The sequence below is a fragment of the Mustela erminea genome, chromosome 5 (genome assembly GCF_009829155.1).
Source record: "Mustela erminea isolate mMusErm1 chromosome 5, mMusErm1.Pri, whole genome shotgun sequence".
Taxonomy (NCBI): Eukaryota; Metazoa; Chordata; class Mammalia; order Carnivora; family Mustelidae; genus Mustela; species Mustela erminea.
The window spans coordinates 61252655-61264348 of NC_045618.1; the positions used below are offsets into that span (position 1 = coordinate 61252655).

Sequence of the window (11694 nt, forward strand, 5' to 3'; positions counted from 1 at the left end):
GCTATAAGGGACCAGAAAATTCCCACGCTGTTCTCTCCCTCAAGCCATTTCCAGTCATGCCAACAAGAATCTACCTTTGTTACTGCCCTGTTTTCTTAACTTCCAGAATCTGGTTTTATAGTAGCTTACCAGTTAAACGCAATAGGATTCTAACTTCCCTTAGAATATTTTCCACGAGCCACTACTATTAATCTGAGAACTATTTATTCACTGCCTACAGTGTGTCAGGTGGGCCCCAAAAGCCCCCAAATGGACTTGTCCAGAAAAGCAATTCCATTGATGACCAAGGCACTCCTTTTTTTTTTTTTTTTTTTTTTAAGATTTTATTTATTTATTTGACAGAGAGAGAGAGAGGGAACCAGGATCCCACTGAGCAGAGAGCCCGATGCGGGGCTCCATCCCAGAATCCTGGGATCAGGACCTGAGCTGAAGCCAGAGGCTTTAACCCACTGAGCCACCCAGGCGCCCCGAGGGCACTCCTTTTTAATCCACCTCTCTCTGCTCCCTCCGTGTTCAGAGTCATGAGCTGAAGTCTCTGCCCTGCTTGTGACCTGGAGGCCATCTCCACTCCCTGTGGGTAGTCTGGGCAGGATTGCATCACATGGCAGTCAGCGTCTGTGTGCGTGGCCGGCTCAGGACATCACAAGGACCTGGGGGGTGGTGGGGGGAGGGAGAGGCCATGTGCTCTCAGAAGGGACCCTGAACTGAAAAATAGGAAACTTGCAGACTCAATAATGACACTGGTTAGGCCTTGGCCCCACTTTTCCCTCCTAACCCAATGGGAACTTGTGAGAGCCACTGGGGGGAATCCATGTGAGATGGCCTGGAGATCTGGGGACTAAAATTATGATGTATACATAGGAGGTAACATAGTTTGAAGGGAGTGCCCGTCCCTTTGGGCAAAATGATACCTGGAGAGAAATGTTATACCCTGTGCCCAGACCATCGGCGTTAGCATCACCTGGGAACGTGTTAGAAATGCCATGTCTTGGCCCCCTCCCAGACCAACCGAATGAGAGGTTCAGAAGGTGGGGCCCAACTTTGCCTTTAACTAGCCTTCCAGGTGATTCTGACACTAAAACCTGAGAACCACCGGCCCAGACTCTCCCTCTGATTGTGGAACTTCGGGTTTAGGTATTTTTGTTTTGACAGATGGCTACAAGGTGACTTTTGACCTTTTTTCTTGGTTGAAGCCAGCTGCCCTGCTGGAGAGAAAGGAAACACCGTATCCCCAGAGTTTGTAAGAAAAAGGGAAAAAGCCTGTGTTACTGGTTATTTTTGAAGGTGCCTGGAGAACTTGTCCTGGAGCTCGTTAAGAAGGATGCACGCCTGCAAGTATCTGCTCTCCCCTCCCACAAAGGTACTGTTGTGTCTGCCTCACCTCCTGCCCCAGGGCCTGTGCTCCTCGTGTCAGTCCTTAAAAGGAGCAGTGGGTGCCACATTCATTCTTTCTGGTGCCAGGTCTGTGCTGTTTCACTTTGCCGGCGTCAAGTGGTTGCTTAATGAGAGGCTGTGACGCAGGCCGCTACACTTGAGAGAAAGCAGCCTCAGTCTGTGCTTTCTGCAGCTCTGCTCCACTCCCTGCCTTCCCAGTCTCGGGGTCTCCCCTCAGTGAAGTTGTGGTCACCCTGGGGGCAGCCCTCGCTCAGAAGAGCTGCTTGCTGGGGTCTGTGGGTGCTGATAAGTGACTGGAGAGGCAGAGTGAAGTTGTATCTTTAGTTTCTCCTATTCCCTTGACCTCCCCCCCTTCCCAACCTCATCCCCAAAATAAGAAGACATAGATAGCCACATGGGGATTATAGCTATTTCCTTTGTGGGTTTTTCTTTCCTTTTTTTTTTTTTTTTTTTTTTAGGGGGTGGCGGTGGCTAGTACCATCTTTTCCTGTTATTCCTATCCCTGAGGCCAGGATCAGGGCTGGAGTTGACTGATGGTCAAACCCTCCAAACGTGTGCCTTGTGAGATAGCTAGGGATTCCCCAGTTACCTGTCCCTTGACCATAAGAAAATACAGTCATGCTGCTCCTTTGGGGAAAAAACAAACAAACAAACAAACAAACTTTGGGAGGCATAGAGCAAACCCTACAAGGGAGTTTTAATTCTGGGGAAAATAATAAGCAAAGACTGTGGTGGGAGTCCATGAAATTACCACTGACATTAACGGAAGAAAAGAGGAAACTCTTGAGTTATGAAAGTTGGTGCGTGGAGTTAAAGGAAATGCTGAGGGCGAAGAAACCCCAGTAAGAGCAGGGTCCCTGTGTGAGTCTCTTTAAATCCAGTCAACTCCCCCAGCTGACCTTTCTTTAAGAAGGTCACTTCCCTGGAAGGCTGAGTGAACTTTACAGACCATCCCATATTTCCCTGAAGTGTACTGACCTCAGTGAAGGTGAGGCCAAAAGAGGAGGTAAAGGAGAAAATCGAAAACAAAGTAGACAGAGATCAAACCAAACAGCTACTTCATTTATTCAACACATTTGACTGAGTGCCAGGCTCCTGTTTCTACATTGCCTACTTAGTGAGCTGGGCATGTTTTGCATACTCTTATCTAATTTGTTTTTATAACCCTTCAGGGTTGTTACTGGCCCCATTTTGCAGCTAAGAAAACTGAGGCTTGGGGAGGTTAAACTTGATCAAGGTCACCCAGCTAGCCACTGACAGATGTAGGTTAAGATTCAGTCTGTTGGACTCCAAGGCCTATGTTGGTTCCACTCGACCATGCTGCCAGTCCTCCAAAAACATACGTCCCTTGCAATCTGGTCTGTTGCTCCCTTCTGCCCAGGTGCTAGGGCCTCAGGCTCAGGACAGAGTTATCTTCTGCCCTTTCCGCCCTCCTGGTTATACGGCTTTAAGAAAAGCTATCATCTCCCTACTCCTCTCTGGGCAGCTTCCTTCTCTCTTCCTCCAGCTCCGTGCCTGGGTTCCTGAGAGCTGTGTCTCATGAAGAACTTCCCACCTTTGAGGAGGGGCTTGTCGGTTGGAGAGGAGGTTCTAAGAGGATATCTTCCAGCGAGGCCTTTCAACAAAGGAGCCAGGAGTTGCTACAGGCAGGCTTCCATGATCCTGAGGTCTGTGGAGAGTGGTCCATGCTTTTCTCCTGCTCCATAGCTGGTTCCATCCAAGGGAAGGAGGGTGGCCACCATAGCTGCTCTTATCCTGAAGAAGTGCTCCCCCTTTTTTGAGAAAAGTTCAGTGATACTTGCCTGGCACTACAGTCTTCCTATAGGGAATATGTCCTGGGCCAGTCTCTGCAGTCTCCAACCCTTAGTGACTCCCAGGACATCCCGCGAGAGAAGCTCTCTTTCTCGATAGCCCTTCATAACCCAGCTTTCTCTCCTGCTTAGGTCCTGTTGTGAGGGCTGAACCAGAGCTCTGCCCCAAATCTATGTCCCCATCCCATAGTCAAACATACATTGGCCTATACTCTTGGTAGCGCTGGGGGGTTGGGGAGCAGAATTCAAATTCTTGATCATGATTATTTTTGGAGATCTCTGAATTTAAGGGTTCTGCCTGAATCTGCTTTTCCCCAGCTCCATCCTTTGGGAGTCATGGGTCAAGTCCAGGGTCATGCTCCAAATATATCTATGGATGACTGGTGGGCAAGAGGCAAACTTGAGCTTGGAGTCATTCACCTTTACCTATTCCTGTCTCATGGGAGTCTCCTTCCCACGTGCATAAGAATATTCCCAAGCCTTTTTAAAATTCCTCCAATCTGGGGCACCTGTGTGACTCAGTGGGTTAAGCCTCTGCCTTTGGCTCAGGTCATGATCTTAGGGTCCTGGGATCCAGCCCCGCCAGGCTCTCTGCTCAGCAGGAGCCTGCTTCCCCCCATCTCTCTGCCCGCCTCCCTGCCTACCTGTGATCTCTCTCTCTGTCAAATAAATAAATAAAATCTTTAAAAAAAAAAAATTCCTCCAACCCCATACCAACCTCTTCCACCCCCTTCACCTCATCTCATTCCCAAGCAACTTCCTCACTCCCCACTACAGGCAGTTGGCATCAGCCACTCACTGGCCTCTTAGAGCGTCTTTTTCCCAGGTGCCTCAGCTTCCCACCCAACTCTGAAGCCAGGAAGCCCCCACCTGGCAGGGGCAGCCCTCACCAGGTCCCCGATATAGCCAGCAATAAGTCCTCAGAGTCTAGAGTCTGTCTGCCCCTGGCCCTCCATATATTCTAGCCCAAACCCTTCCTACTCAACCTGTGGTCCAAGAACCAGCAGCATAGGTATCTCCAGGAGCCTATTAGAAGTGCACATTTCTAGGCCCACCACAGACCTTACAGAATTAGAATCTGCATTTCTCTGCACCTTAACACGCAAGGAGCACACTGATCTGCTGAAAAGACACCCCCTACTCATGCTTCCTGAGTAGAAGGGGTGGAGGGCAGAGCAGAAGCCCGATAGGAAGCTGTGACCCCACAGTTCAGCGCTCACTTTGACAGGACAGAACACTTGGGGATGATCTAGACACTCCCTAGAGAAGCCAGAGACCCCCAGCAGGGAGGACAAGCCACGGCAGGGCCAAAGGGGAGGGGAGTAGGGGGGCCACATGGGGAGATCCACGTGTGGTGAGAGGGGAAGGAGCACCTGCCTTTTCGAGCAGAGGTGAGATGATTCTCTGGGCTCCTACCACCATCCCCAGCCCCTAGCAGGCTCTTAGAGCCAAGAACGTTGCCTGCTGTGCCGCCTAGATCTGCTGGATGCCTGGGTTTCTCCCTCCCTCTTGCTGGCAGAGTCACCATCGCCCACCGGCTGCACTGCTGCTGGTGGGTGCTTAGGAAATGTTTGTTGAATAGAGAGGAAGCCACAGCTTGTGTGGAGTCTGAATAATTCACCAGCCGTGGGCCTGAGGGGAGGGGCGGGAATGGAGACCAAGTAGGAAAGACAAGTTCCGAAGTTGTTCTGAGCTAGATTGAGCCCCTTTCTCTGTCCCTTGTCTGAGTCCTTGCTTTGGTGTGCTGGTAGTGCAGGCGGGTGGCAGGGAAGAGGAAGTAGGAGACGGCAGGAAATGGCCCTGGGCTGCCCTCTGCACCGCCTCAATGCTGTCTTGATGGTACACTTGATGTCTGGCCTGGGTATGGGGGAGGGTATCCCTGATCATGAACCCTCCCATCCTTCTGTGGGGAGAAGGCTGTCCTCTCCCCACCCAACGCCAGGCTGTTTTAGAGACGAGGCCTTCCCAGGGACTCTCTCTTTGGCAAAGGCTCTGCTCTTCTGTCCCCAGCTCGGTCCCTACCTGCTGTGGCCTCCCTTTCTTCGAGCCTGGGTCTTCTCTTGCAGAAAGGCCAGAGGCTGACAGCTGATGGCTGAGATTCCCCTGGTTTCACCATCCTGGGAGTGTGGGGACTGTGAGTCACCTGGGCGCAAGGCAGAGGCAGGGGAAGGAGCCCAGGCCTCCTGGACTGGGCCTGCTGGCTCCTGAGGCTGCCTACACCCAAGGAGCCAAAGCTATAGGTGGAAAGAGAAGCCAGGCCTCGGGGTGAGAAAGGCCTGGAGTGCCAGGTGCTGAGTGCTTCTGAGCCTCACCTTGCCATGGCAGGGAAGAAGTTTGTGGCCTGGGTGGCAATAGACCCAGGACGGGGCTCACCAGTCTCAGAGACCAGGAGTGGCATAGGACTATACCAAGACCTTTACCTGCAGGTAAAAACACACCTATACACGGGACATGCCCAGTGATGTGCCCATGAGGTGCAAGGAAGGACAGCTCCTTGCCCTCCCAGTGTCCCCCCCACTGGAGAGTTTGCCCAGCTGTGCAGCCAGACGGCCACAAGCCACCTGCATCCACACACCCATCCCACACCAGACTCCCGCCTCTGTTCTTCCCTCTTCCTCTCCCCAGCCCGGCCCTTGTGCTCCCAGGAGTTTTGCTCAGCATCTTCCTGCAGGGCCAGGCCCTCCTGTCCTGCTTCTCATACCTCTTGTGCCCCTTGCCCTTTGGCCCATTCCTCTGGGCGGCCTGCTTCGTGGTGCCAAGGCCTGCTGGGCCCCAGCCTTGCCAGACCTGTCTTCTCTGGGCTCTAGGGGCCTTGCTTCTCCCTGTGGCTCAGAACTAAGCTGTACTTCTGGCTCAGCCTGGGTGTCATTACACCCCAGGATCTGTTCAGAACCATCTGGTGGTGGCAAGGACACAGGGTTCTCCTGGGCCCCAGGCCTTAGAGTGAGTACACACGTACTCTCCCCGGACCGAGGGCTACTGGCCCCTCCAAGAGAAAGGTCAAGGGGAACTAAGTCAGTGTTTTGTGGAGAGCTAGGGTTTGGACTGGCAATGGAGGCTCCTGATTCCCTTTTTGGGTCCCCGGGGGCTGGGCTAGTTGCTGGGGCACTTGTGGGCCGGCCCAGCTCCGTTGGGCTCTGCTTCTGTGAAGGTTCCTCCTCGCTCCAGGTCTTTCTGGTACTTTGGCTTCCCTGAAACAAGAGATTGGTCCTGCTGGCTGGCGGATTCAGAGCTCATGCCCCTGGCCCACCCCATCCTACTTCCAAGCACCCACCTCCTGGTTCTGCAGCTCCTCCTTGACTTCCTTTGTTTCCCACCTGTGGAAACACAGCACACGGCAAGCCCTACTCCTCCCCACCTCACCTCACGTCCCTCTGTCGCTCTGTAGCCAGTGGCCCATGTTCCCAGGAAGCAGCCAGAGCTAAGGATCTCAGAGGAGCCTCAGAGCCAGAACAAGGCTCCAGGATGCTCCCCTTCCAGCCTGACCTTGTTCCCCATCCAGCCATTTCCTCCAAACGCCACCCACTTGAGCGCCATCCCAGGTCCCCAGCTGCTGTTTATGGCCGAGCCCAAAGCACTTCGAGTTCCGTGGGGGCTCTGGACGTGTCTCTGCCTGCACCGTCTGGGAAAGGCACGCCCGACTTCCCGGGGGAAGGCAACTGCTGTAATTACTGCCAGCCTCCCTGGGCACCAGGCTCTCATGGCTCCTGCCTTTGTGGCTGGCCTCTCCCCGAACCTCATTAACCTGCCTCCAGGCAGCCGTCAGGCAGAAGGCAGCAGCCCCAAGGGCTGGAGCAGCCACCTGGACCAGTGCTGAGCCTGACCTCCCAGGGCCAAGGGAGATCCAGGAAATCAGGGAGCCCAGATGCTTCCCCCAATTCTGCCCCCTGCCTTCTGTTACCTGCGGGCCCTGCCGGTCAGCCTCTCTGTCCCCCGGGCTTTGCTTCGTGTGGCCGACACCACTGAGGGTCTGCTGGGTTGCCCACCCCGAGTAGTACCACCTGCAAGAGATGGTCCACAAATCAAGAAGAGAAGAGGGTCATGGCAGCCCAGCTCCATCCCCAGCTCATGCAAACCTGCTTCTTTTCTCTCAACTCACCTTTACCATCAAGGGACAGTGGTGGGGGTTGTGATTTCCGGTGGCTCCTGGGACCTAAGTGAGGCAAAGGAAATGGAGAAAGAGTGGGTTGATAAAGGATCAAAAGCAGTAACAGAAGTCTTCCAGGACCAGGAAGATGTCCGTCTTTCTCTTGGTCCAGGTGTGGGTTTTCTGACTCCCAAAAAGATCCTGGGTCTGGGGATCAAGAGAGCTGGGTCTCTGTGCCCCCGTTGATGTTCCTGGCTAGGTAACTGGCTGAGTCTCTCCAGCCTCAGCTTCCTCAACATGTAAAATTAGGGAACTAGCAATTCTAAAATCTCTGTTCCTACAACAGACCAGGGGCAAGGAAACTGGAGCTTTAGCCCATAAGGGACCAATCTTGAAAGGATCCCGGGGCAGATTTCCTTGTGAGTCTCCTCCCCTAGACCTTCTGAGGTCAGAACCCAGGGTAGGAGCTGTGGATTTAGGGGGTGGGAAGGTGCCCTGCTCTGATAATGAGGGAGAGGAAGTAAGATGTTCTTCCATGCCTCCTTCCAGCTCCAAAAATAAGAGCTATGCCAAGAGACAGAGAAAGGAGAGGAAGCATGAGGGGACATGTGGGGGTGCTGTGATGAAAGCCAAGGAGGAGAAGGGGCTGAGGTGGGGTGGGTATTGACTCACCCCTGGTGCCGCCCACCCTGGCCAGGCCCTCTTCCCGAAGCTTGCTGGAGTCCTGTAGCCTGTGGAGCCAGAAAGTCAGGCTTCTGTGGGGCGGACACAAGCTATAGGGAGACCCACACAACCCCTGCCTCCCCCAGCTCCAACCCCAGAACCAACGACAAGATAATGGTGAGCCCCTAAAAATGGGGACCCGGCGCCCACCCTCTCAGCCCGAGGTCCCACCCCAGAGAGCCCAGACAGACCTTAACCACCCTGGAGAGGGTCCCACCAGCCCTCCAAGAAGCACCCACAGTTAGTCCTACCCCAAGTCCCATAAGAATGTCAATACAACGAGCTCCCTAGCCCTGCCACCCACGTGGGCTTGGTCTTGTCCAGGTCCCATGGCCGACGCCAGTCACCCTGTGCATCTCTATGCCTGGCCACACGAGCCAAGTCGATCTGCTCCCGCTCCTGCTTCCACTGGGCGTAGTCCCAGCCCACCTCCAAGGGTCCCCCCATGGGCCGGTGAGGAGCTGAGCCTGGGACCAGTCCTGGACTCTGGGACTCCCGAGTACTCTGAAGAAGAAGACAGAACCATGGGGAAGAAGCAGGAAGCCTTGGACCTGGAGTGGAAATCTGGATATTATCAGCCCCTTCCCCTCAAGGTTTTGACGTCCCCATCTAAAAACAAAATCCATTCCATCTCTGACATGTTCGTTTGCCATAGGCACCGTTTCCAGTCACATGTTAGCTGTGTCTTTTGGGCAAGTTACTTAACCTCTCTGTGTATCATTTCCTTATCTATAGAATGGGACTAATAATAGCACCTATCTGCTGGGTTGTTGCAGATGTGTGTGTGTGTGGACAGGCCCGGAGTGGAGAAGCTCCCAGCAGCAGTGAGCAAGAGCCAGGACTAGGGGCTGCTGCCACCTAGAGGTCACACCTGGCACACAGCCCACCCCCAAGGCCCCCACAAGCTTGCATCAGAAATCCAGTTAGGGTAAGGGGCTGACCTCTGACGTACCCTGTCAGGGTAAGTCCCACCCAATGTGGAAACTGGCCAGAGAAAGAAGGAAAGGGTGGGAATTCTTGATGGGGCTGCCATCATGTCTCCAGAGATAGGGGACACAAGTGACTCAGCTTCTCTGCCTCCCCCAAATGATGACTACCACTTTCATGTCCCCATCCCCTCTTAAAGATATACTTTCTGTGCAGAATCCGAGCTGACGGGCATCTGCATGGAGGGGGTCCGGCCCAAGCCCCTTCCACGTGACTCTTCTGCGACCTGGTTCCTTGCTCTGCTGGGCTTCTCACTCACGATCCGCTTGGCCTGGGTGGGGAGAGGGGGGAGGCGGGGACAGGCAGCATGGCACAGTCTGGTAAGAAGAGGGTACTGGCTTGATGCCCTGGCTTCCCCTGCCCAACCCGCTCACCTCGGCTTTGTTTTCCATGGTCACAGCCAGCTCCACCCGCTCCCCCAGACAGAAAGTACCAGTGTGGTCATCCCCTCCCTCATCCTCAAGCATTTCGTCGGCTGCTCCAGGTCTGAGGGGTCTTGCCCAGTTCCGGCTGACCACCCGCTTCCCCTGCAGAATGAGATGCCATGCCCTCAGACCACATGCCAGGGCCGAGCAGGAGCTGGGGACGGAGTCCTTTGGAAGCTTCCCCAGGCTGGGTTCCAGCACTGGCCCTCCCTTGAATGCCCACAGAGGAGCGGACACCCTGGGGCATTCACATGCCGGTGCCATGAGGTTATCCAGGGACCGGGGCCACCCCAGGGCCCAAGATGCCACAACAGCCTGTCATCTCTGAGCTGGGAAATCCAGAGTGCTCAGACAATGGGGCTTTGTCCCTTGCACTCTGTTCCTGGCATTCAGCCCCCCTTCTCTGTCCCTCCAGGGTTGGGGGCTCAGGAGTGGCCTGGGATTTAGAACACAGGCGCAGGGCTGTGGGTGGGGGCCCTCCCTAACTTTCACATTCACCTGGAAAAGGGCTTGAGGAGGACTCGATTTGGTAGCCTTTTAGCTGTGGCCCTTTGGGGTCAGGGGAACCACAATGGGTTAGGCTGCCTCAGTCTGGGAGCTGAAGGGTGAACCCAGAAGTGGAAGCAGAGGAAACAGAGGAGCAAGAGCAGTTTCCTTTTTGGACTTGGACATGGGCTGGGCCTCCACCTCCTTACCACCCCACCCTCTCTTCCTGGGGTGGGGGAGGGGGGCTTACACCAGGAACCTGGCTGATAGTGACAGTGAGGCCATCAGGCTGGAGGAATTCTGCTGTGGTCACGGCCATGCCCCCCTGCTCTGCCTGCCGCCGGTCTTCCTGGATCTCCTGCGGGAGGGCCCTGGGTCAGCACAGGCCACGGCCCCCCAGATGCACACAGAAAGGCCTACACAGAGAGACACCAGTGGGACACCAGGGGGCAGAGGCACCACATCACAGCATCCCCGGGACCCTCACAGAGTTTCTGAGAGGGACCACACCACTGTAACTCGGACCCCAGGCTTAGCACCTGCAGGGAAAGACCACAGTGCAAGGGCACAGGGGAGGTTAGGGGGTCAGACAGGCAGTGCCAACCCAGTCAGTCCTTCCAGCTCCCATCACAGCCCACTCACCTGGTACCTACGTAGTAAGGCCTGGTTCTTCTTTCGAAGGGCAACTATCCTCCGGTCCAGCTCAGCATCCTTCTCTTCCTGCCTGCTCATGGGTGACTCGGCTCTGTGAGGCCCCTGCGTAAAGCAGGGGTGGCAAGCTCCTGACTGTTGTGCCCATCCCTTATCAGGCCCCTAACTTTCACATTTACCTGAGAAGCACTTTCTTACTACAAATGGACCCCCGCTCCAGAGCTAAGCTTCCAGGGGGAGATGGCACATGGAAGGCCCCAAGTCCGTGCTCTGCTAGGCTTGTCTACCTGTCTCTGCCTCCTCAGAGGCTCAGGTCAGGGCCTTACTACCCTCGCCACCACCACCACCACCACCCCCACACCCACAGCTCCCAGCAGTGGGCCGCCCCTCCCCCGGGCTCTCCAGGGAGCTCCACCGCTGAGCAGAGCCTGGAATGAGAGTTATAAATGGCTCTGGCAGCGGAACCTGCGGGGACTGGGAAGTTGCCAGGGGATCCAGGAGGTCGGTGGGGGGCGGGGGGCGCTGTTTGGCTCCCAGGCCCAGAACCACAGTAAAAAGAGAGGCCCCGGCTCTCTGCTGGGCTCCCAGGCCCTGGGCTCCACTCCCTAGGCTTGTGCCCTGCCTGTGGGAAAGAGCCGCTCTCATGGGCCCAATCTCTCCCGGCCTGGAACTGCTGGTAGTCAGGACAGAAGAGAACCAGTTCCGTGGGCAGGCCCGGCCAGGGAGCCACCCAAGCAAGCCAGGCCTCTGCCCCTAGATCCCAGGTCTCTCCCTGTCTAGTCGCAGGGTCTCCACTGCCGCCAAAGGCCCCTGCCCAGACCCCCAATGGCCTAGGCACAGCCCTCTTCCTCCCAGGCCCAGCCGTCCCCAGCTGTCCCCAGAGTGTGACCGCCTGGTGTCCCAGCCTCCTCCCGGCCCCAAGAAGCCCCCCGCCGAAGGTGAGGTGCCACTCACAGCTGAGTGCATGGTAACAGTGGGCACCGAGAGAATTCCAGAACAGCCCCAGGGGAGCCAGAGCAGGAGGGAAGCCGGAGCTGCAGAGCCACGGGAGCCGGAGCCGGGGCCTTTGCCGGCCTCTCCCTGCCGGCTTCACTGCTCAGCACACGAGATCATGTTGTGATTACAAAAG

The 11694-nt window shown here is 55.6% G+C and overlaps 1 protein-coding gene across 3 annotated transcripts; it reads right to left on the reverse strand.

Annotated features, from left to right (window-relative positions):
* Positions 1-4921: 4921 nt before the first annotated feature.
* Positions 4922-11694, reverse strand: CCDC9B (coiled-coil domain containing 9B). Of its 3 annotated transcripts, XM_032343281.1 has the most exons (11): positions 11520-11693; positions 10557-10670; positions 10165-10272; positions 9378-9530; positions 9149-9274; positions 8321-8520; positions 7966-8024; positions 7306-7359; positions 7108-7207; positions 6481-6523; positions 4922-6397 (listed from the first exon to the last, which is right to left on the reverse strand). In XM_032343281.1, exons 1-11 carry the CDS (start codon positions 11529-11531, stop codon positions 5861-5863), a joined length of 1506 nt encoding a protein of 501 aa, XP_032199172.1. In that variant the 5' UTR covers positions 11532-11693; the 3' UTR covers positions 4922-5860. The 3 variants fall into 3 exon arrangements, with proteins under 3 accessions (XP_032199172.1, XP_032199173.1, XP_032199174.1); XM_032343282.1 differs by lacking the exon at positions 11520-11693 and having other exon boundaries at positions 10165-10330; positions 10557-10649; XM_032343283.1 differs by lacking the exons at positions 9378-9530; positions 10165-10272 and having other exon boundaries at positions 11520-11694.